This window comes from Culicoides brevitarsis, chromosome 1 (genome assembly GCF_036172545.1).
Source record: "Culicoides brevitarsis isolate CSIRO-B50_1 chromosome 1, AGI_CSIRO_Cbre_v1, whole genome shotgun sequence".
NCBI classification, from domain to species: domain Eukaryota; kingdom Metazoa; phylum Arthropoda; class Insecta; order Diptera; family Ceratopogonidae; genus Culicoides; species Culicoides brevitarsis.
This window is the reverse complement of record NC_087085.1, coordinates 19,978,922-20,002,366: the sequence shown is the minus strand read 5'-3', so window position 1 is coordinate 20,002,366 and position 23,445 is coordinate 19,978,922. Positions and strand designations below refer to the sequence as shown.

The 23,445-nt window shown below is 30.5% G+C and overlaps 2 protein-coding genes across 2 annotated transcripts; both read right to left on the bottom strand.

Annotated features, from left to right (window-relative positions):
- Positions 1–13,295: 13,295 nt before the first annotated feature.
- On the bottom strand, positions 13,296–23,125 carry LOC134837412 (homeobox protein vnd). Its single transcript, XM_063852787.1, has 3 exons — positions 23,010–23,125; positions 16,123–16,700; positions 13,296–14,052 (listed from the first exon to the last, which is right to left on the bottom strand). Exons 1-3 carry the CDS (start codon positions 23,123–23,125, stop codon positions 13,412–13,414), a joined length of 1,335 nt encoding a protein of 444 aa, XP_063708857.1. The 3' UTR covers positions 13,296–13,411.
- On the bottom strand, positions 20,838–21,890 carry LOC134828039 (pancreatic lipase-related protein 2-like). Its single transcript, XM_063840984.1, has one exon. The coding sequence runs from the start codon at positions 21,888–21,890 to the stop codon at positions 20,838–20,840; it is 1,053 nt and encodes a 350-aa protein (XP_063697054.1).
- Positions 23,126–23,445: the final 320 nt, after the last annotated feature.

The window sequence follows — 23,445 nt, the reverse complement described above, 5'->3', positions numbered from 1 at the left end:
TTTACACTAAAAAAAATATTTTAGAAATTTTTTTTATCAGCAAATCTTTTTTTTTATCTCAATTCCGGCACAAACAAAGTGTGCTTAGACTTAATTGACGAATTTTATATCAACAAGATATTTTTTTATAACACAACCTTTTGTATTTTTTATAGTTTTTCCAATTTTAAATGAAAATATGGGCAACATTGCCGACTCAATGGACGTCAAGCTCAAAGAAATTCTTCAAAAACATTCCAAATCTGAAGTAATGACTAAAAATGAAATCGAAACCATCATTGAAGGCATCAAAAGTTCCAATATTGACATTTTATTCGAGTGTATCAAGATCATTCGACGTCTCTTGAGTATTTCAAATCAGCCAGATGTGACTTTAATTGAAACAGTTGTAGCTCGCAATGTTATTCCAATTTGTGTTTCTTGTCTAGATGCACTTGATCAGTAATTTTTTTCAATTTTTTATTAATTTTTGTCGCACTTTCAGAAAAAATGCGGTATTAACTCGGGTTTGAAAATTTTTTAGGTCACGTGGTTTGAAAAATTTTAAGTTAGTGTGATCAAAAAATTTTCAAAGTCACGTGGTTTAAAAATTTCTCAGTAGTTTGGAAATTTTCTCAAGTCACGTGACTTCTAAGGTCACGTGATTTGAAAAAAAAATTTTAGGTCACGTGGTTTGAAATTTTTTTAGATCATGTGGTTTAAAAATTTTTCAGCTCACGTGTTTCGAAAAAATTCTAAGGTCACCTGGTTCGAAAAATTTATAAAGTCACGTGGTTTAATAATTTTATCAGGTCACGTGGTTCAAAAATTTCTTAGATAATGTGGGTTTAAACATTTTCAGGTCACGTGGTTTAAAGATATCTGACTAAATTATCGGTACCAACCATTTTTTTAGAAGTTTTTCACAATTTTTTTATATTTTTAGTCCTGAATTACTTTATGAAACCACGTGGTTGCTTCTAAACATCTCAACTGGAAATGAAATCCAAACGCGATCCATCATCCATGCCGGTGGGTTACCAAAACTAATTAATCTACTGACACACTCAAACCAAAAAATCATCGAAGTTGCTGCCTGGACTCTTTCAAATATCGCTTGCGATGGTTCCAACCAACGAGATTTGTTGTTTTCTAACGGCATTGTTGACAAAATTGTCCCTATTCTGAACAATCCATCAGTTACTGTCTCAACTTTAAAAATTTTGACGTGGCTTTGCTCGAATCTTTGCTATCCACTTTACTACAACTCCCCAAATTATTTAAACGTTCAAGCTCTTATACCTCCGTTGATCAAATTAATCGACAAAACAAACAAAAAAATTATGAAATGCTCATCGCATGCCCTTCGTCACATTTTTCGGAATGGTCAAGCAATTCGGGACGCATTGAACTCAAATATTCTGGAAAAATTACAAAAAATGTTTGAAAATTCATCAAATGACGTCGTCTACGAAGGAGTTTTGATTTTAGGAACAATTTCTAAAGGCTTTCACAGTGACGTGGACCTAATTTTAGCGAATGCGGAATTTGTTCAGAGCTTTTTGAAATTACTTTCAAGTGATGAGGCTTCAACGGTAAAGGAAGTGGCATGGGCTCTTTTCAGATTGATGAGTCGTGCAAGCAGTTTAAGCATTAAAAATTTAATTATTAACGCAAATTTATTCGAAATTGTGATGAATTTGTTCAAATGGGATAATTTACAATTAAATAACATCGTGAACTTACTGATGAACCTTCTGAGAGACCAAAGTGGTGTCACCTATCTAACTGTCGAAGAATAAAAGAAAAATATTATCAAAAGTCATATCGAGTCAAAACGATCCCTTTTTGTTGGTTTTTGAACTTAATTGTATTCGGAAATGATAGACTTCTCCCTATTTTTCTACTAACTTAATTTTAAACTTTTTTTTTTAAAGTCATTGAGCAAACACGAAATTTATTACCTTATAAATGGATAAAAAATTTAAATTTAAATCGCTTTAAAAAAATCTAATATTCTAAAACGATTGCCAATTGCTCGTTCACATAAATGTTCGCGAGGAATAAAAAAAAGAGAACATTTATTAGTCTAATAACATTTACTCTATCAACATATTACTTAAATATATTTATGGTTCGAAAATCAAATTTTCTGCTCATTCGAACAAACAACGTCGTGAACATTTGTTTCTCTAGATAAACTATTAAAATCGCAAAAATAAATAAAAAAGGGTCGATGACGACAACGAAGACGATTTCTCTTTTTTTATGTCGCACACACAAAAATATCCCAACTTTCGGAAGTTTATTGTTCAATTTAATATTTTTTTTTTGGAAATGAATTGAATTGAAATGATTTCCGATGATTTTCTTTCCAACTTTCACATATTTCCTCATATAGGTTGCCACTCAATCAATTAGGTCTAAAGGGGGTTTGAGCGAAATGTATAAAAAAATAAAAGGAATTGGTCATAAATTCTAATGTCCATATTATTGTGTTTTTTTTTTGTTCTTCGGTCGTATCTCAAGGAAATGATTAAAAAACGAAAGTTGAATTGGCGTGTGGAAAGGAAGAATTATTGGAGTGAGTTGAAGTGACCAAATTTGTAATGAATGTTTATTGAAGCAATAAATTGTGCATAAAAATTTTAAATCATATCGAAGTTATTGTTCTTGTTTTCCTCTTTATTTATTAAAAACAAGGATGTTTTACATCAAAATTGCAAAAAAAAGTTTTTAGTAGAAATTTGAATTAAACTAGTACAAAAAATAAAAAAAAAATTATTTAATTTTAATATGCTACTTTTTCACGTTTTTGAACGTTAAATGTTAAAAAAAATGTTAAACTAAATTTTTGTTTTCATTTTTAATAAGTTTTAAGACAAAATTGAAATAAAATTTCAGAAAAATAATAATTTTGGTCACGTGACTCAAAAATTTTTTTTATCTAAATTTCGATAGAAAATGTGTTATTTAAGCAAATTAAATTCATATTTAATATCCTTTTAATGTGAATTTGCTATTTTTATCGTTCTTTAATCTAAAAGTACAAAAAACTGTCAAAAATTTTCCTTTTTTCTAAATATTTTTATTTTTCCCCCTGAACTTTTTTGGCAAAACCGCAATGGGGGGTGGGTGGCATTTTTAAAAACATTTTTTTATTTAAATTGTAAAACTAAAAGTGATAAATTTAAAAAAATATGATTTTAAATTGAATGAGTTTTCCAAAAATTTTTAAATTTCTATCAAGTAAATTTTGAGAAAAATTTACTTAAAATTAATTAAATTATTTCTAATATTTAAAGGGTAAAATATTTTGCACATACCAAAAAAAAATTGAACTACTAAAATTACATTTTCATCTAACCATAAATCTAAAATTTACAAACTATTTGATCAAAATATCTAACCAAATAACACATTTATCTAACAAAAAATACATTTTGATCAAATTAAAAATACGAATTTTCTGTCCAAAAATACATTTTTAATAAAAAAAAAAATAAAATTAAATTAAATGAAATTAGATGAATTTTTTAATTCTTTGAATTTTTTAAAATTTTAAACAGTTTTAGAGCAGTTTTCTTATTTATCATATTTTGGACAATTTTAAACTTTTTTCTATTTAAAATAGTTTAAATAAACCCAAAACTTGATATTTTGTCTAAAATTTTGATCATAATTTGTGATTTTTATTTTTTTTTAGATTCTTGTAGGATTCTTAAATTTAAAAATTAACTTAAAAAATATTTCAAGATATTAAAAAAAATTTTTTTTAGAAAATCTATGTACCTACTAATTTTTGAAGGTCTTAAAATAAACCACTTTTGAAAACGTTGTACTAAAATGCGCATTTAATTAAGTAGTTCAGCTATAAAATATCATCATTAATATCTAAATCGTATCATTTACATAAAAAAATCAAATTTCATCGAAAAAAACACCTTTTCCAACTAAAAACTTAAAAAGGGTCCGCGAATGAATTTTCACTTTATTCTTTAATATCGAAGCAAGGTGTGTCCTTATAACATTATTTGCCTACCAATCTAGCACATTATAATAACAATAAAGTTATCATCGTCATAAAAAACGTAAAATCAACCAAAATGATGAATTGCTTTTAATATAGCGTATCTGTGTTGTTTAAAAGAGTGTCAATTCATTATAATAACAATGCGTTTGCCGGTGTTCGTCATTTGCGGTTACACTAGATAGATTGCCCCGATTTTTGATATCAATCTATTACATCAACACGCTGGGGTATATATTTTGTGTGTTTCAAAAGTTAATTTAGTACATTTTAAAACCAACGCCTACATTTTCCCCGCACCACAATGTCGTCGCAGTCAAAAGGGAGAAATGAACGATGAGACATAATTAAAACATCAAATTGAGCAAACAGTTATTAAAAACGTGAACTGACGTGCTGCATATGGCACATGTTTGTTATTAAACAACGAGCGAATTACATGCAAAAGAACATTATTAAAACAATATTAAATGCATCGTTATGAGGAAAGACGCATTTCACACTGCACGTGAATGACAAGGATTTTTTTCCCATAGACACGCGTGTCCCTCAGAAGAGATTCGTGGTACAGATTAGGGATAAACAATCCAAACTTATCAATATGTTTTTATGTATTTGAACATTTAATATTATTACTTGGATGGTACTACACCCTCGCAACAATATTTTCTCTTCGATCGGGGTGGCGGATGACAAGTTCAACTTAAATTAGTGTCTAGCAAATATTGGTGAAGAATAAGTAGAGTGGTAAAATTGATTCATTTTTATTTTATTTATTACATGTTTTATGTTATTTTTTTCTATAGGAGGACGACACATGACAAGACAAGGGAGATCATAAGTGAAGTTATTGATGATAAAAGGCCATAAGTCATTTTTTCTTTCGTTCACGGATGCTTGGAAGGAGTAATCATGCGAAAAGGGTAAGTTCCTTATATTTTTAATATTTACAAGTGGATGAGAGAGCTTCTAGGAGCTTTCTCTCCCGGTGTTTCTGGTAACGCAAATAAAGGCTTCAAAACAAAAATTGGGACTTGGCTTATAGACGAAACCACAAGATACTGGGAATTCGAAAAAAGGAGGTTATCAGAACATGTCAATAGTTTTGTACCAAACAGATCTTTGACAAGAACTAGAGAGCTGATCAACATGAACATTACTCAAATTAGAGTCATAGTTGCTTTCCTAACCGGACATGCTAGATTGAATAAATTGATGAGTAAAATGGGTTATAGGAATTCAACAGATTGCAGAATCTGTCACTCAGCAGAAGAAACAGCAGAGCACAAAAGAATGCTGCTTTTAGGCAGTACGAATTGTATGATAGAACCTGAAGAATTTAGAGACTTCTCTCTGAAAAAAATCTTTTCTTTCCTTAAGAGCGTCAGCACGGTTAAAGAAGAATATGGAACAGGTTAGGAATAAAAAAAACCCACAAAAAGCCCTTTTTTGTGTGCTTAGGTGGGTCACTATATAATCATCATCATCAAAATTGGGACGAAAATCATCACAACTCGCAACCCTTGATGACCATCCAGCAAACGATCCACGAACAAAAGAAAAGAAAAATAATAAACATTTAGATGGAAAAAAAGAGATACACGAGATACGACGGCGGTGTCATCATCAAGAACATCATCATCATTGTCGTCATGGACCATGGTCACTTGAGCGGAAAACATAGATAAAAACGCACACACAACACATTTTTCAAAAATTTATGACATGTAATGTTTATTTACATTAACTTGTGAACGTGTCGTTGTCGGATAGAGCACTTTATTTCATTCAAGAGAATGTTCTTCACAGGCAAGGGCTTGCTCTATCCATCGGAGACATTCACATAAAAAAACATATTAGTACAAAAAATTGAATTATCGCTCCTTTGTTTGCTTTCTTTCACATTTTTTGTACTGTACTGCGTATTGAATGAACTCGAATGTTTGTTCAGAAAATATGTTAAATAATTTTGGGCAGACGACGTAGAAAAATAGAGCTACTGTGTTTGTTCGATGATGACAACAAAATGTAAAAAAAAACACAGAGTCGGTGAACAAAAGAGAGTATTTCCATATTCAGATCAAGAGATTGTTGAACCATTGATGCACGATAAGAGTTATTGTAACGAAGCTGTTAACAATGGTGGGATTGAGGTCCTTTTGTCCTGCTAATTTGCTTGTTTGAAAGAAATCGGAATTTTGTCAAACACACAGAAAGTAGAGCAACACAAGAGGATTGTGGCGGAAGTATTAAAGGCCAAACATGACTTATTAGCATAAATTTACTTTAATTGATTTTGGGTATGGACATGGAAGAAAGTAAGGAGATTAGGAATATTGGTTTTTTTTCCTGTCTCGTTCTTCTTTCTTTCTCGCTCAGAATTTTGTGATGGAAAAAATTGATTTTATCGATGACATCCTTGTAATAAAAACCATCAGCGAGAACGAAAATCATCACGACACTAATTTTGAGTGAAATTTATAATTAAAATGTCACATTAGCACCTTATTTAATCCAATTCATAATTTTTTTGTGTGACATCCTTTCATAAAGGCATTAATAACCGCCCGCTAACAAAGTTGTGAAATGTGTCTCAAACAACAACAATGGATGCACCCAAAATCACAATAGACTCTCATTTCCATATCATAATAGGAAAGAAAGGAATTTTTAATAAATATGACGAGTTTTGTAACGCCTTCCAGATTTTAATCCTTTTTTTTCGGGGCTCGATGTGTCATCACTTGTCTCTAAATGCCAATCAAGATTACTCAACGACGTAACTTTGATTAAAAAATTTTGTTTTTTTTTTCGTGAAAAAGTATTTTTAACGTTCAGCTGGATGGTCAGTTGTCTTGTGCCTTTAAGAAAAAAAAACAACTGTCCGGAAATACTTTATGACACGCTTTGAACCCCCTTGGTCCCATTGTGAGAAAAAAATGCAAAATATGAATGAGCCTTCTTCTTCCGCTCAAGAATTTCACAATTGACAACATCAATTAATTTAATAGGAACATCCTTTTCTTTTGTGCATCTCGTAAGGAACGTAATAAAACTGAGGTTTGTCCATGCAAAATTTAATAGTTCACTGTATTAGAGATGGTTTTGTAAAATATTATTAAATTTATTGTTGTCATTGTATCGATCTTTTTTTTTCTGTGTTTGCCTTATGATCGTCCTGACAAAAGAGTCCATAAGTTCCCCGCCCAGTTGTTAAAAATTGCACCCAAAAATCAAAATAAAATGACAATGGAATGTGTGTTTGTATTGTGTTGTGAGGTAAACATAAATTTCATGCCCTTATTTTGCAACTATTGTTCACAAGTTTTGATGTTTCTCTGTATCTATTTTTTTTTTCTCTACGGATTTGTGTAGGTTCCATTAGATAGATATTCAATTTGTGAATCGCATAGAAAAACTTTTATGGACGTTATTGAACAAAAGTTTGTATTTTTGTAAGTTATGATGACAATTGAAACATAATAAGATCAATTTTGAGGATTATCTTCAATCGAGATGCTGCAAATCGTTTCCAATGGTAGAAATTTAGTGGAAAGGAAAAACCCAGAGATAATTGATTAAGAGTTAAGGCGGTGTGTCTCCAAGGAATTTGGCGTGAGAATGATTTTTGCGCTACTTTTTTTGTTTGGCAGTTGTTCTGTCTTGATCCATTAAAAGTTTTGAGATAGTAAAATTCTGACTTGTACAAAAATAATTATTTTAAAAATTTTTTTTAACAAAAAAAAAATAAATTAAAATAAATAAAGTTTTATTTATAAAATAAAAAAAATAACCAAAAAAATAAAATAAATAAATAAATAAAAAATATTTTTTAAGATTATTTTTAATATTTTTTAATTAATTTTTTAAAAGAAAAAAAAATCTACTTTCATTGGATTTTCATGACTCAATATCAAAAAAAATTATAAAAAAAATCTCGTGTTATTAACAACTTAAATAAAAAAAAATAAAAGTTTTGAGGGCTTTTTTTCTTGCAATGAAAAAATAAAAAAAAATTCTCTCTAAATATTTTTGATTTTTTTTTTTTGATCTCAAAATATTTGAAAAAAATCTAAGTACGAAGACGAGTACACTTCTCATGATCAAGTAGAAAAAAAACACTTTCCAACTCGAACCTATTCAGCAGAAAATGTAATCCTCTTTATTATGTCTAGAGCTGGTCTCTATTCACTCAACTGCATCTCCAATCTAATTTTCCAATTTAATGTCTTCTTTCATCCAATTCACAAGTTTATCATAATAAAGGACTAACAAATAAATAACAAACACAGTAGCATTCTAACACGCATTCAATAAACATTCACGAAAAACCAATTAGTTTCTTCAACTAAATTTACGCCATTGTGACCGAGTTTTTAATATAAACATAAAGATGAAAGAAGAGAAAAAAAAATTAAATCTTTTTTTGGAATATCCAATATTTATTTGTATTCTACAATAATTCGTGTCTAGTTTGGTAGAAAAAAAATAAATACAGAAAAAAACATAGATTAGGAGAAATAAAGATGTGTAATGGATTTTAAATCAGGCTTAAAAACACTTTTTATTTGTATCTTTTTTTTCTCGGGGGCATTCATCGAAGGTGTGAACTGTGAAAGATTATTTTATGAATGCTTTTTGTGTTATTGTTGCTCCAAATATTTTTGTCAGACAAGTTCCGCTCCTTCCGATGGATCTAACCAAGGTTCCCATTGGCTGTTTTTTTTAAATTTCAAAAATTTTCTAATTTTTGATTCTAAAGCCTCATGAAAACCTGGATTTTGGATCTTTATAAAACTTGAGGCTGATCGATGATTATATAAGTTTTGGTATAGAATAAATAATTGCAAAAAGCCAAACGTAGTTTTAAGTTGTACGATATTTCGTGATTTTGCGTGATCTTACAAGCCAGTTGTTGATAGTCGATTCTTTTTCTCATCAAGTCAAAAGCGAACATTTTATCGCGAGTAGCTTCATTGTCCCTTTCGAGTGTTATTGAAAAAGTTTCAAGTATGTAAATTGTCATCTCAATCCCCTCAATGTTCTGTCCACTTATTGTCATCTGAAAAATAAAAAAAAATACATTTTCATTCAAATCATGGTCAATCACAATCAAATTTATTACTAAGTTTCCGCTGAATTTTTTTATCAATTCAATTCGAGAGAACAATGTTAAAAAATCGAATGTTGGAAAAAGTTTTTTTTTCCAAAGAAAAATGAAAAGCAATCAGTTGTCTAACTATATTTTGATTTCCGAAAAGGAAACGGATATGGACCAATCCTGTTTTCTGTCCGTTTGTCATTCAAAAAACACGACTAGACCTCTCGTTTGTTGAAATGATATTTCGGTCAATAAATGTTGAACAACTTCATTTCCCTCTACACGAGAGAAATAAAAGTGCACTCGTGGCATATTTGAGTCTAGTCCAGTTACAAAAATCTATCTAATTTATTCTAGCTCATTGAATTTATTGAATTAACTTTGCGATGCATGCAAAAAAAATATTTTTATAAAAAGTTGTCGTTAGGGGAACGATTTTATCGCATTTTGATTTCATTTACTATTTGAATTATTTTAACCACGTGGTTTATTTTTTTTTATTTTTTAATGACATTTTTTTTAAGGTTTTGAATCAGAAATTAAAACGTTAAGTCAAAAATTTTTGATGTTTTATGAAAAAAAATTATAAAAACGTTCAAACATAACCTCAAATTCTACTGATCTCAAAAATTTGACAATTATCAATTCAAAAAATGTCCGTTGAATAAAAATTTGAATTTTTTCGAATGAATTTTATCAAGAAGCTTTTGAACATTTTGATTTTAATTTAAAGTTAATTTTTTTAAAAGTGTAAATACTACAAAATTCTCTTAATTTAAGATTTTTAACCACGTGGTTTTAAAAATCTTCCAAACCACGTGATTGATTTTTTTATTTTTTAAAAATATTTTAACAAAAACTTAGTTTCTTAAATTTAATTAGAAAATTTTATAAACCACGTGGTTTTTATTATTTTTATGGTTTATTTATTTTTAATCCATTTTTCTCAGCCACTTAATATTTTTTTAAATTTTTAACCACGTGCTTTAAAATAATGTAATTAGAATTTTGTTAATAAATTATTAGTTTTTAGGCCTAATAACGATAATTTTATAAAAAAATTTAAAAATTTTTTAGAATTATTTAACTTTTAAACCACGTGATTTATTTATTTCTAAAACCACCCTTAAAACCAAAGAAATCCTATTTTTTTCTTCGAAACGCGTCAAAAAACGAAACTGGTCGGAACATTGCAATCGGAAGTTGAATAATATTTTATCGCCCTAATAAATACGAGATAAATAATAACTTTTTAAGTAAGTTTCCTTGTTGTTTTTTCGGATGAGAGAAAATATATGTACGTACATTGTGTGTGGTGGACCAAAAGTTACGACGAGTCATCCTTGGTACATTCAAGCCAAAGTGAGAAAGAGCAAATCAACACCAAATAAATGATTTTCGTTTCCCTCGTTTTTGTTTCGCTTTTATATTTTATGTGTGTGCGATATATTTTCATTAGCACAACAAGTTAACGCGCCGCACATTTTTCTGGTTACCCTGATGCCAAAACAAATAATATCATGAACTGAACACTTGTATGCTACTTAATATTCATAGCGACGTCTGTTTTTTCCCGTTTGTCAGATTTCTCATCACCTCCCCGAAAATGGGAAGACATGATATTACAAAAAAAACAGAATATTGTTGCAAAGTGCATTAACGAGACACGCGTAATTGATTTTAAAAGTGTTGATTTCACAAGATAAAATAATTTAAAGTTTGTACACACGCAAATGTACATTATGCGGTTGCTACTTGTATCCACCCTCATTAAAATATGATTTTCATTCCCTTTTTTCATGCACTTTCACACTCCTCGTGCATCAATCCGAACGAGCGGAAACGATGACTTTTGAACCTCGATGAAAAAAATATTCAAATGAGCACGCGTGTCTTTCAGATCATGGGAAATCGTATATTTATTGTTTGCTCACAATTAGCATCCAAACGTAATTTAATAACGATATAATGGACTCGATTCGAGTGAGTTAATGGTCTGAATTTCTTTTTATTGCTTTTATCCTCTTGCTTGCCGAAATATTTTCAGACCGAGGATGAAAAGACGCATTCAACTGGAACATTTCATGCATTTTTAATTCAGGATTTGGACTAATTTTTCGTGTTGTCTTGTCATGCCGGAAGACGAAAAATATGAATTTTTTGGCTCTCTTCTTGAAACAATTGCTCTGCCTTTGTTTGCATAACTGGAGAGAAAAACACAAAAACAGTTTTGATCTATGACGGGAAGTGCTCTAAATTTTTGAATACGATGTGCTTCAGATTAAATTTATGGATGTTTATTCTGGCATGGCGTTTCGTAAAGTTTTTCTCTTTTTTTTTCAAATGTAGACAAAAAGGGTTTCATGACACAGAAAGAAAATTATTTAAAATTTTGTTTGGTTTGCAGTTTTCTTTAATGCATTGAATTTTGTTTTTCTCTTGACTTTAATAAAATTATTTTTTTCTTGTCGAGTTGAATAAAACTATTTATTTTACGAGAAAACTTGTTTATAAGGTCCTTTATTGTTGTTATAGCTTCCGGGATTAACTTTTATACAAAAAATCGATGAGAGAAGAATATGTACATCTTGAAGGACATTTCTTTGAAAAAATACTTACCGAGATTTCTCGTTGAGTGTCTGTCTGTTAATTCATTTGATCACAAGTTTTTTCATCAAAAAATTAAAAATTTGTTCAAAATATATTATAAAAAAAAAAATAAGGCCGCTCCAAATTATTTTTCCGAACTTTCAAATTTAAGAATTCAAAAATGACTGGCGCAAAAAAAAAAGTTAAAAATTTCATCAAAAATTACCGTTTTTGGGTCAATTTTCATAATTTTTTAAGGAATTTTTTTGTTCAAAAATTTATTTTATAATTTTCTTTTAAAAATTTTGTATTGAAAATTATATTTTTACAAAAATTTTCTCTCTAATTTTTTTTTCCAAAATCATTGAACTTATGTTTTCAAAATTTTTTTTATGAATTTTTTTTTCAATTTTTTAGTTGAATTTTTTAGCTCTGAAATCAATTTTAAATAACAAATTAAACCTTAAAACAACTAAAATATTGATTAATGAAAAAAAACAAAAATATTTTTCTTAAAAAAAATTAGAGAAATTATTAAAAAAAAAAAAATGACAGAAAAAATAATAATAATGAGTAAAAATTAGATTATTTTAGATCGTTCCTATTTATTTATTTCGATTTTTTTTTTCCAAAAAATAAAAAAAGTTAATTACTAAATTTAAAGGATTTTTGACTGTTTTTAAATTGATTTTGAGGAAATAATTTTAAAATTCAGCAAATTAAAAAAATATTTTTAGAGAGGAAAATCGATGAAAAAAAAAATAAATAAAATACTCGAAAATTGATTTTTTTTTACAAATTTCTTGAAAAATTATGAAAAAGGTCGAAATCGAAAAACGGTAATTTGTGATGAAATAACATTTTTTTTGCTTTATTAGATTGAAAAATTTTATGTTATTTATGTTTAAAAATATTTTATAGATTTTTGTTGAAATAAAAAAAATAATAAAGGTTAAGAAATAGTTTTTTTAATTAAAAAAAAAATTTTGCATCAATTTTAAGCCTAAAGATGAATAAAAGTTGTTCTGAAAATTATTTCTATTAAAAAAAATATTATAAAATTTATTTTTTAACAAAAAGCGCTTAAACTCAATATTCCCATCAAATATTTTCTTTAATAAAAATAATTTTCGATTATGTCACATGACAACACCTTCAAACATTTAACAACACAATAAAATTGTATCAAAGTCATTATCAAGCGATTATTTGAGACTTTCATTTCCTGTCGCTTCCTGTCAATTAATTGAGGCGTTAATAAGCTTAAAAAATGAAATATTTTTTAGAAATGATCGGAAATCATCATGACTTACCTTTTCTTTGTATTTTGACACTTTTAGGACAATTTTTAAGGATTTTATATTTTTTAAATAAAAAGATGTTTTTTTTTAAATACATTCTAGTCTAATAGAATTCACTTTATTCAATATAATATATATTTTATCTAATTAATTCCTTTTCTTAAAATACAATTATTAATATTATGACGACAATGAAATTTACAGCAATCGAACTAGTCTAATAAATATAGTTTCTTCCGAATTTTCTCTAATTTTTAAATATATATGAAACATTTATATCTAGATTGGCTTTACATTTACATAAACTTTTTTTTTTAAGAATTCAAGAAAAATTTTTATTTACATTTTATAAACACTTAGATTTGATGCAGAAAGAAAAAACTAAAACTACCTAAAACTTTTCTTTTGATTTCACGGCCACCACCTCGCATGATTCATCATGAGCGCATGCTGGAAATTCGTGTTCAAACTAAACTGATTCGGTGGCATCGAGCTGAGGATATCGGATGGATGTTTGCTGCCCGCAAGACACTGCTTTCCATCGCGAATGAGTACAGGAACGGCCACTCTACGTGGCGAAGTCAATCCATTGCTGCCGTGATTTCCGCCGTGATCGACGACGCCCTTTTCGTGTGCGGCGCGTTTTGTCTTGTACCGATGATTTTGGAACCAAATTTTCACCTGCGTCGGCGTCAAACGAATTAGCGAGGCGAGATGTTCGCGTTCCGGTGCCGACAAGTAACGCTGTTGCCGAAAACGTCTTTCGAGTTCGTACGTTTGGGCTTTGGAGAAAAGTACACGACGCTTACGTTTTTTGCCGGGACCACCGGAATTGCGATCCGTTTCGGTCATCGAGAGGTCTTCGGTGTCCTCGATGTCGGCATCTGAGTCTTCGATGTCGACATGATGTCCGTTATCGTCGGAAGTGATGCTCGCGCTATCGTGCTTGTCCGAGGAATCAACGAGACTGGGAGAACGGGCGTTTTGTGAGTTGTAGTCGGATGTGACGGGCGACGTGCTGTCTGGACTGGCTTGTTGGTGCAACGGGATTCCTGCAAAAGACACAAAAGAAAAAAAGAGAAAGGTTAGTAACGTTGAATAGACACCTGGATGCACAGCGGGAAACAATTATTTTCTTCCGGACCACCCTATTATTTTTTTTTTGCCTTTTTTGAACTAATATAAAAGTCAAAGTTGTCCAGTCAAGTCTCGGAGGATTGTTTTTAATAATAATTTATTTGGTCTTTAATGAGGTGCTCTTTTATCTGTGTCTTGTTACAGACATGAAATTTATTTTTCTTTCACAAAATAGAAAAGAGGCACATTCCAAATAACAATGAATGAGACAAAGTTCCGGTTTGCTTATAGATTTTTTTTTTGTATCTCGTTCAATTTGAATGAACGAAAAAAACTTTTTCTACAATTTTCTGCTTGATTCGTAAATATTTTGAGTCGGTCTTGGAAAAAAATATTTTTTTTATTTTTTGCAAAAATATCTAACAATAATTTTTTAAAAATAATATTTTAGGTAAAAAAAATATTTAATGCCATTTATTTATTTTGCTTTTGGAACGCGAATCGACAAAAAATTTTATATTTTTTAAAATCATTAAAAAAAAAATTTATTTAATTTTAATAAATTTAAACTTTTTTTTTGTGAATTAATATTTTTTTAAAAATTAAATAATTAATTATTTTTTTTTTAATTAATTACAAAAATCATTTTTTTTTTAAATTTAGTAATTAATTGAAATTTAAAGTATTTTTTTAAAATTAATTAATAAATTAAATATTTTTTAAAAAATAAATTGATTAAATTATAATTTTATTAATATTTTATATTAATATTTATGTTTATTAAATTTACTTAATTTTTTTAATTTAAAAAACTTTAGAAAAAATATTTTTCACATAATTTTCATAAAATTATTTATTTTTTTTATCATTTTCTTCATATTTTAATGAACAAGGCATGATTTTGTCAGAACAAAAGAATGCGATGTATCGAAATTCGCAATTTTCCCAAACAAAAGACCTCAAAAATCGCTCATTTATCAATTTTTATCGCAAAAAAAGGTATTAATCATCATCCTTCATTAAATATATCACAAAAAGTTGTCATAAAACTTATTGAAAAAAGTAAAGAAAATCACGCCTTTTGCTCCACCCCATTTTTGTCCCATATTTTCTCTCATTCTCGTGATGAAACCAATAAAACATACCAAAAAAATATCTCTCATAAACGTCTCTCTGTGTGTGTTATGTGATTCATTTATCCTTTTTACCTTTTCGCATTGCCACAAAGGTACAAAAGGGTCGTGAAATTATTTATATGGATGTTCAAGCTTTGATATTACTTTCATTTATTATTATTATTGTACGCAGCGAAATACGAGGGATTTGTGACTTTTTGTTGTAAAACACTCTTTAGGGACTCACACAAAAAAAGGGAGATTGTTGATGCGCTGTGACAACAAATCGTTTCTTTGACTAAAATGCCTGTAACAAATTACTCGGTAAATGATTTCATGAAAGTGTGAAATATTACCATTTTGTGAAAATGAGAGGGAAAAATATTTTTTAATAGCGCATTTTGTTACGGTTTATTCAATTTCCATTGAATTACATCATTTAGCACTCGTAAGGGGTATTTCTACCAAACATTGTGTAACTTTTTTTTTGTTCATTCATGTCATTGCAGATGTCCTTTAAGGCACTTCCGGTTTTATTTTAAAGCTTTTTCGCCATTTTTTAAATTTTTAAAATTTAAATCGTTTAAAAAAGACACTTGCAGTTTGTTTGTTTTTCGAATAAAATTTAAATCAGCTAATAGGCGACTTAATTTCGCACAAAATCATTTAGTAATACAATCAAGTGATAAAAATCTGATTCCCTCCCCCTCGTTTGCCGAAAAACATTCAACAATTGTACAAACAACGATTTTCCTAATCCCTTTTGTCTACACGATAAATGCCCGAATAAAATATTCATGAGCTCCGTTTAATTCAATTTGCGGTAAAAATCCAAAATTAATTGTGTCATGTGATTAAGTCCATTTTGTTCGGAAGATTGATTGTTTTTCATCTAAAATAACAAAAAAAAAAAAAATTTTTTTTTCTTACCATTTCTAGATTCGTGATCGTACATCCATGGAGGTCGTGTCGCCGCAAACATCGGATAATGCGAATGCAGTGAGTCAGCAAAGAGTGCAGCTTGGTGTGCGGCAGCAGCGTGATATCTACCGAGATAGGGGTGCGGTGGCATCGTCGTCGTAGAATTTCCATTGACCGCAGCAACTTCGTCCTCCGTATCGGTGCCATCTTTGTGCTTTTGTTCGGGCAGCGTCGGCGGCACAACTGACCGATGCTCAAATGACTTGTCGCTTTTTGCATCATCATTTTCGGCGTTAGTGTCACATTTTGCATCGTTGTTGCGAGAAATACGGCTATCATTATTATTTGTGGGCAGCTCGTCGTCCACATTGACGGATGATGTGTTGTCGTCCGACGTGTTGTTGTCATCCGATAAGGATTTTGTCGGTGTAAGGGTAACATTTGCCTTGCTACTGTTATTTTCCGCACTACTTGTGTCGCGTTTACTGTCTTTACTGCTGTTCTTATCATTATTTAACTCTAATATATCACATATGTTGAATGAACGTTGCGATTGGGACGACGGGATTTTCATGCTGTCCAGGAATCTGCAATGAGAGAATTTTATTTTTTACGTTAGTCACTTAGTTTGTTGGGAATTTATTTGAAAATGGATAAAATAATGGAAAAAGTTTTTCACACACATGTCCGAAACACACATTTTCTCTCTTTTCTCATTTAATTTTTTTTTTATTTTATCTTAAACACTCACATTTTTTTTTCGTTGTAATCCTTTGACAATTTTTTTCTTTTAGCAAAAAAAAAAAACTTTAAATTACATTTAATTTTTTTTTAGGTACGACGACGTCTTTTCACTTTCGAGGATAAAATTTAACTGAGTCTGATGAAATGTTTTTCTCCTCTAAACATGCAATTGATGTACAATACAGAAAACATACGTCGTACAATCCCGTAAGAAAAAGGACCTAATTAACATTTTTCTATTCTTTTCCTATATTCTAAGATTTTTTTTTTGCTTTTTTTGGTGAAATGCATGGATATTGCATTTGCTGCACATGCAGGTACGACACACAGGTAGACGAAGACCTTACGGAATTTCCGAATTTTTTCGGTGCCAACATCTGTTTTTGATTACAGCATACAAGCAATAAATCCAAAAATGATTGTTTTTTATTGTCATTTTTCTCAAGTACTCTTGCCTCTTTGCACTTTGAGTTGGTCGATGGTGGTGGTGCTTTTCCATGTACTTGTTCAAGAATTTTTATGATTTTTTGTTTTGACGAAAGATGAGAAAAAAAAAATGTTTCTTTGGAAGAGATGAACTTTGCATTTGTAATGAGCTCATATTGTTCTACGGATTTGCATTTCAATATTATTATTGTTTATAAAATCAAAATTTGAATAACAAATGGATGGACGTGGAAGGTGGATGTTGTGTGTTGAGTGGATGGATGACCAGGTGTTGCAGGACTTGAAAAACTTGCAAGCCTCTTTAGATTTTTTTTTAACATTTTTTTTTCTTGAAGGACAAAAGTTTGTGGGTTGAGAGGATACTTCAGCTCAAAAAGGGGGTTTGAGAGGAAATTTTTAGATATTTTTTTTAAATTTAAATTTTTAATGATTTTATTTATTTATTTTTATGTTGAAGAAAATTTTAGATTTTTTAAAATATTTTTTTAAATTATAAAAATTTAAAGTTACATTATTTTTTTTTAAATAATTTTTGATCAAATAAAATCAAAAAAATCAAATTTTATTTAACTTTTATTTTGAAAAGTGAACACTTTAATTTTTATTATTTATTTTGTTATTATTTTTTTTAAATCAGCAAAAGAATTTTATTTTTTTATTGTTCAAATTATTTTTTAAATTTGAAAAACAATTTTTTTAAATTTAAAGTCAGTTTTTTAATAAATTTTTAATTTTAATTTTAATTATTTTTTTATTTATATTTAATTTTTTTAATTTTAAAACCAATTTATATTAAAAAATTATTTTAGAAAAATGAAGTTTTACTTTAATTTTCATTAAATTTTAATTTGTACGTGTTTTATTTTTTTTATTTCAAATAAATATAAAAAAAAATTAAAATATTACTTTTAAAAATAAAAAAAAATATAAATTTCTTTTTTAAATTAAATTATTTAATTAACTATAAAAAGTCAAAAAAATAAAATAATAAAAATTAAATTGAAAATAAAAAAATTAATTTATTATTTATTTTTTTTAAATTCATTTTTTTAATTTTATTTATTAATTTATTATTTAACAAAAACCTTTAAATTTATTTATTTTTTCTTTTAAAGTAAAGTGTACAAAAAATTCCTCATAAAACACGAAAAAGCAAGTTAAACCAACAACAAGAAGAAGAAAAAAAAATCGAAATTAATTCTCGGAATTTGCACCTACTTCCAAGCCGAACGATGGTCCATGGGAAAAAACGTTTTCTTTTACAGCATCTCTTCTAAATCTCTCTGTCTCTTGTCTAATCTACACCAAAAACATTTTTCTACTTTATTGTAAGAAAACAACCCATTGTTTATAAAGTAGAAACATATGTTCCCAAAATTAGTTATGGTCAGTGCAAAGACTCTTGATGCAAGAACATCTCTCGTGCATAAGTGGCAAAACACAATAAAATTTAATAAAAATGCAAATTTTTCATCATTTTAAAAAAAAACATTAAAAAATCTCGAATAATCCTAACACGAGACCGAAATTTTACATCAATTAGTGACCCTTTTATTTTTTTCGAATGTGGCAAGTTCGCTAATTGCCTGAAATAGAGCATGAGAAAGGTCGTTTGCCACCCTTTCGTTTTATTTATTGTTGTTGTTGCTCGAAATTGAAAGCACGCAATAGATATTTCCGCTCGGAATATCCGATAACTCCGCTTATCGACATCCATTATCTCTGCCAAGCGATATGTGCTCTAATGGGAAAATGCTTTTAAAATTTTCTGGTGCTCCGTTCGTGTCGAAAAAAAGAGAAGGAAGAACACGTTCACCGGTAATAATGATAAATTACCGACAGATTTATCGACGGTTTGTGTGTTCTGTAAGCGACTCCATGATTACGAGTCAAAAATTGAGGTGAACTGGCTAATTGGGTGCCATCGATTGGCTTGATGAATTGAATTAACTGCGGCAAAAGGTGGCAGGTAACAGAGAAAAATGCCAAGAGAGTAATTAGGATTAAGCACTAATCCTCTGTTTTACAACAGAACCAAGTTCGGGAAATTCCCAGAGAGAGAGAAATTGGACCAATTTTCGGTTTTAATGGGAGCACTACCTGTAACATTTGCTAATCACCTTATTTGCATCAATGAGATTTTTATTAAAAAAAAAATGTTTTTTTTTCAGACATATGGTTCGACAGCCGTCGTAGTGAGATAAAACCTGCCTGGCTTCCTTTTACTGTAGATGCCCATCAAATCGACGGCCCCTTTCGAGCACAAGCCCAGCTGGAAGTCCACCAAATTCTCACATTGGCGCGCTTTAAAGACATTTTTCGGATTCAGAGCCGATTTAAAGTACGAATGAGCTATATCGTGACTGCATGTCAGCGGTCCCGGCGTTAATTCCTCATTTTCTTGCTCATCCGCCGTCAGACAAGAGGGCTGGGGGAAAACTCCGCCATTCGGATAAAAATTCTGATGACCAACATCGATTTTGGTACCCAAAAAACTGCTTGTCGTGTAAATAGCTTGCACGTAATTCGCATCCGACGCGTCTAAACGAAGTTTTTTGTCCACAACTAGTGGTTGGGTGAATGCCGGACCTGCTGGATCAAGAGCGTAAATGGCTTCAAGCTTCCCTTTTAGTTGATTTCCCGTGATTCCAGCGATTTGGGCGCCCAAACTGTGACCAACTAACGTGATATTGCCTAAATTCACACCAAAATCTGTCAATTGCTGTATGAAAGTCGTTAAAAATCGACCAACTTCGGGTACAATCTCTTTCGCTATTGTCAGGTACTCGTAAATTGCCAAGCGATTCCAATCAACGGAACAAACATTAACATCTTGATACAAAATGTACTCGTTCATCATATTTTTCATCCAATTCCGATGCAAATAATTGTCAAAATACCCGTGAATGATGAAAACCACAGGTTTTGTACCGTTAATTTTCCTCATGATTTTCGTGTCATTTAATTTTAGTTGCCGAATCTTGCGGGACTCCCGGTTAAGACAATAAAAAGTGACATCTTGCTCAATCGGGACATTTTCACGTTGCGAAAAAAATCGATCCAAGGTGTATCCGGCACCTTCGAAGAATTTACTGATGTACTTCGGGATGGAATAGTCGCTGTCAAAGTCAAAAACGCGCCATAGCAAGTGCGGCATGAGCTGCGGCTCGACCCGGACCGTCAAAAAAGTCAAAAAAATTATATAAATTCGCATTTTTCGTGCGTTTCGCAAAAGTACTGCGAGTCAACTGGACTTTAATGTTGCAAATGTTATGTCATCGAACAGCTGACCGATGTATTTAACCAGTTTTGAACATAAATTTTTTACACATAAGGCTCGTTAACCGGTTAGCTAGCCACCGATTTACATGACGCGCGACAAAAACAAAAATATTTCAAGTTCTTAAGGTTTTTTACGGCAAATCTCGACAAAAGAATCAGGATTAAAATTTTTAATCTTTTTTTTTTTTTTTTGAAACAATGAATTTTTTGGGGAATTCCCAGGTTTCAAGTCAATGAAATTTTATTCAGAATTAAATATTTGGTGACACATACGGTTCGAAGGCAGTCGTTGAAAGGTAAAATTTGCCCTTTTTTCGTTTTGCGTAGATGCCCATTTTATCGGCACGACCTCGAAGACACAACCCGAGTTGAAAGTTGACGACACTGTTGCATTCGCGTGCCTTGAAAACGTTTTTCGGATTAAGTGCGAATCTAAAGTAGGTATGTGCAATATTATGACTACATGCCAACAGCCCAGGTGTGAGTTCGTCACTTCGTCCAATTGGCGTCAAACATGCGGGTTGCGGGTTCAAACCCCCATTTGGATGAAAATTTTGGTGTCCCACATCGATACTGGAGCCCAAAAGAAGCTTTGTCGTGTAAATTGTTTGCACATATTTCGCATCCGACGGATCAAGTCGTAATTTTTCATGCACCACCGTTGGCTGAGTGAACGACGGACCCGCAGGATCAAGTGCGTAAATCGCATCCAACTGCCCCGCGAGATAATCTCCCGCGATTCCAGCAATTTGCGCTCCCAAACTGTGTCCAACCAAGCTAACATTGCCCAAATTCACACCCAAATCTTCCAAGTACAGGATGAAAGTCGCCAAATACCATCCGACTTCGGGAACATTCTCGCGCGCTGATATCGTGTACTCGTAAATGGCCAAACGACTCCAATCCACGGCACAAACATTGACATCCTGATAATCGATGTACTCGGCCATCATTTCTTGCACCCAATTACGGTAAAAATTATCCAGCCAACCGTGGATTATGAAGACGACGGGCTTTGTGACGTCAATTTTGTTCGTAATTTCCGTATCGTTCAACTTTGTTTGGTAAATTTTGCGCGTTTCCCGGTTGAGACAGTAAAAAGTGACATCTTCTTCGATTGGGATGAGTTCTGGTTGTTGCAGCAATCGATCTCGGGTGAATCCAGCACCAGCAATCAAGTTATTTAGCAACTCGGGAATCGAATAATCGCTTTCCAAGCCAAATGCGCGTGATAGGAGACGAGGTAAAAATTGAGAATTAACGTTTATCGTTAAAAATCCCAAAATTATGAGAAATATCCGCATTTTTTGGAAGTAAAAAATGAGATTCCGTTTATCAAAACACCTTCGACGCGACTAAAAATTGATATTTTGACGAGTATTATCTCATTTTTATTCAAAGTTGGTTACAAAATCGCGATTTGGAGCGAACAGCTGATAGAACCTGTCGCAATTACAGTAAATTCTCGTAAATTTATCGAAAAATTATGCAAAAATTATTTTATTTTAACATTAAAAGTGACTTAACATAAAGAGCTGCTACTGTCTTTGAGGAAGTACGACCAGAATATTAATTAATTACTAATCTAAATTAGTTGATCGACGATTAATTTTTTTAAAAATAAATATCAGAACGAAGAAGAACGTCGAAAATGATTCATTATTCGATCGCACGTCTTTTAAAAATAAAAAATCACTAAAAGACCGCGCTTCGGAAAAATTTCAAAAGAAATTTTCACCTGAAATTTGTCATCGGTAGCCGTCACAAAGGCAATTAATGAGAATATTTTTATTTATTTTAATTTTTTTTAAATTTTTTTTTAAAAGTAGATCTTTTGTGGTGTCACGTATAAAATGCTCCCATGCGATTTTATTGCTTTTTATAGCCTTTTAACGGCATGCATGTCCGTAAGTGCATCATAAAAGTTCTCTCAAGACTCAAAGCACGTTTCCTTCACATCCTTTTAATTTTGTGCCTTTTGATGTTCAAAGAAAAATTCTGAAGCAGGCAATAAATCAAGTTATTCACCTTTTGTGTCACTTTACATCAGACGACAAAAAATGTACAATTTTTGAAAAAAAGGCCACTTTTCACAATGAAAAAAGGACAAAAACACTTTTGTTAATTATTTTTTTCATTTCCGACTTGACTTTGTGTTTGATCGATGAATGAAATTTTTTTTTACGAGATATGTGAGAGTTGAAAAAAAAACAAGTGCTCAGTCAATGAATTTTTTGTCACACAATGAAGTCCCGAACGAATGTGTGTAAAATTTTTCAAAAAAAACATCAAAAGAAACGTAAAAAATTGTAAAGTGAATTTTTTTTGAATGACTTTTTTTTTCTTTGTAGGACAATGGACGAGAATGGGAATCGGAAGTGGAATTTCTTCTTCACTTGAGAAAGAAAATAGAAATAACTTACCCCGGTAATGATCGAAACGCTGCAGGATAAAGTGCCGCAGGTAACAACGCAGGATTCCATGGCGGAAAGAGGATGGGGGTCCAGGAGAGGACTGGTGCTGTTGACGACGGTGCCATGCTAATGGGCGAAGCACTTTTTAACGTCGGGGATTTTTTATCGTCAGCCACTTTGAATGATTTTAAGTATTTTTTTAGTTTTTAATTTTTTTTGTCACTTTTTTTTATCGTTTTATTTTTTAAAAATTATTTTTTTAATTTTTTATTTTGGAAAATTTCCAAAAAAAAATTATTTTTTATTTTTTTTTTAAATATTTATTTATTTTCAATTAATTATTTTTTTTTTAATTTTCACTTTTCACTTAGGACTCAAAAAAAATTTTTTTTTCAAGATGCTTGAGAAGCTTGTTATCCGGTCTTTGTGCCAACTTCAAGTGATC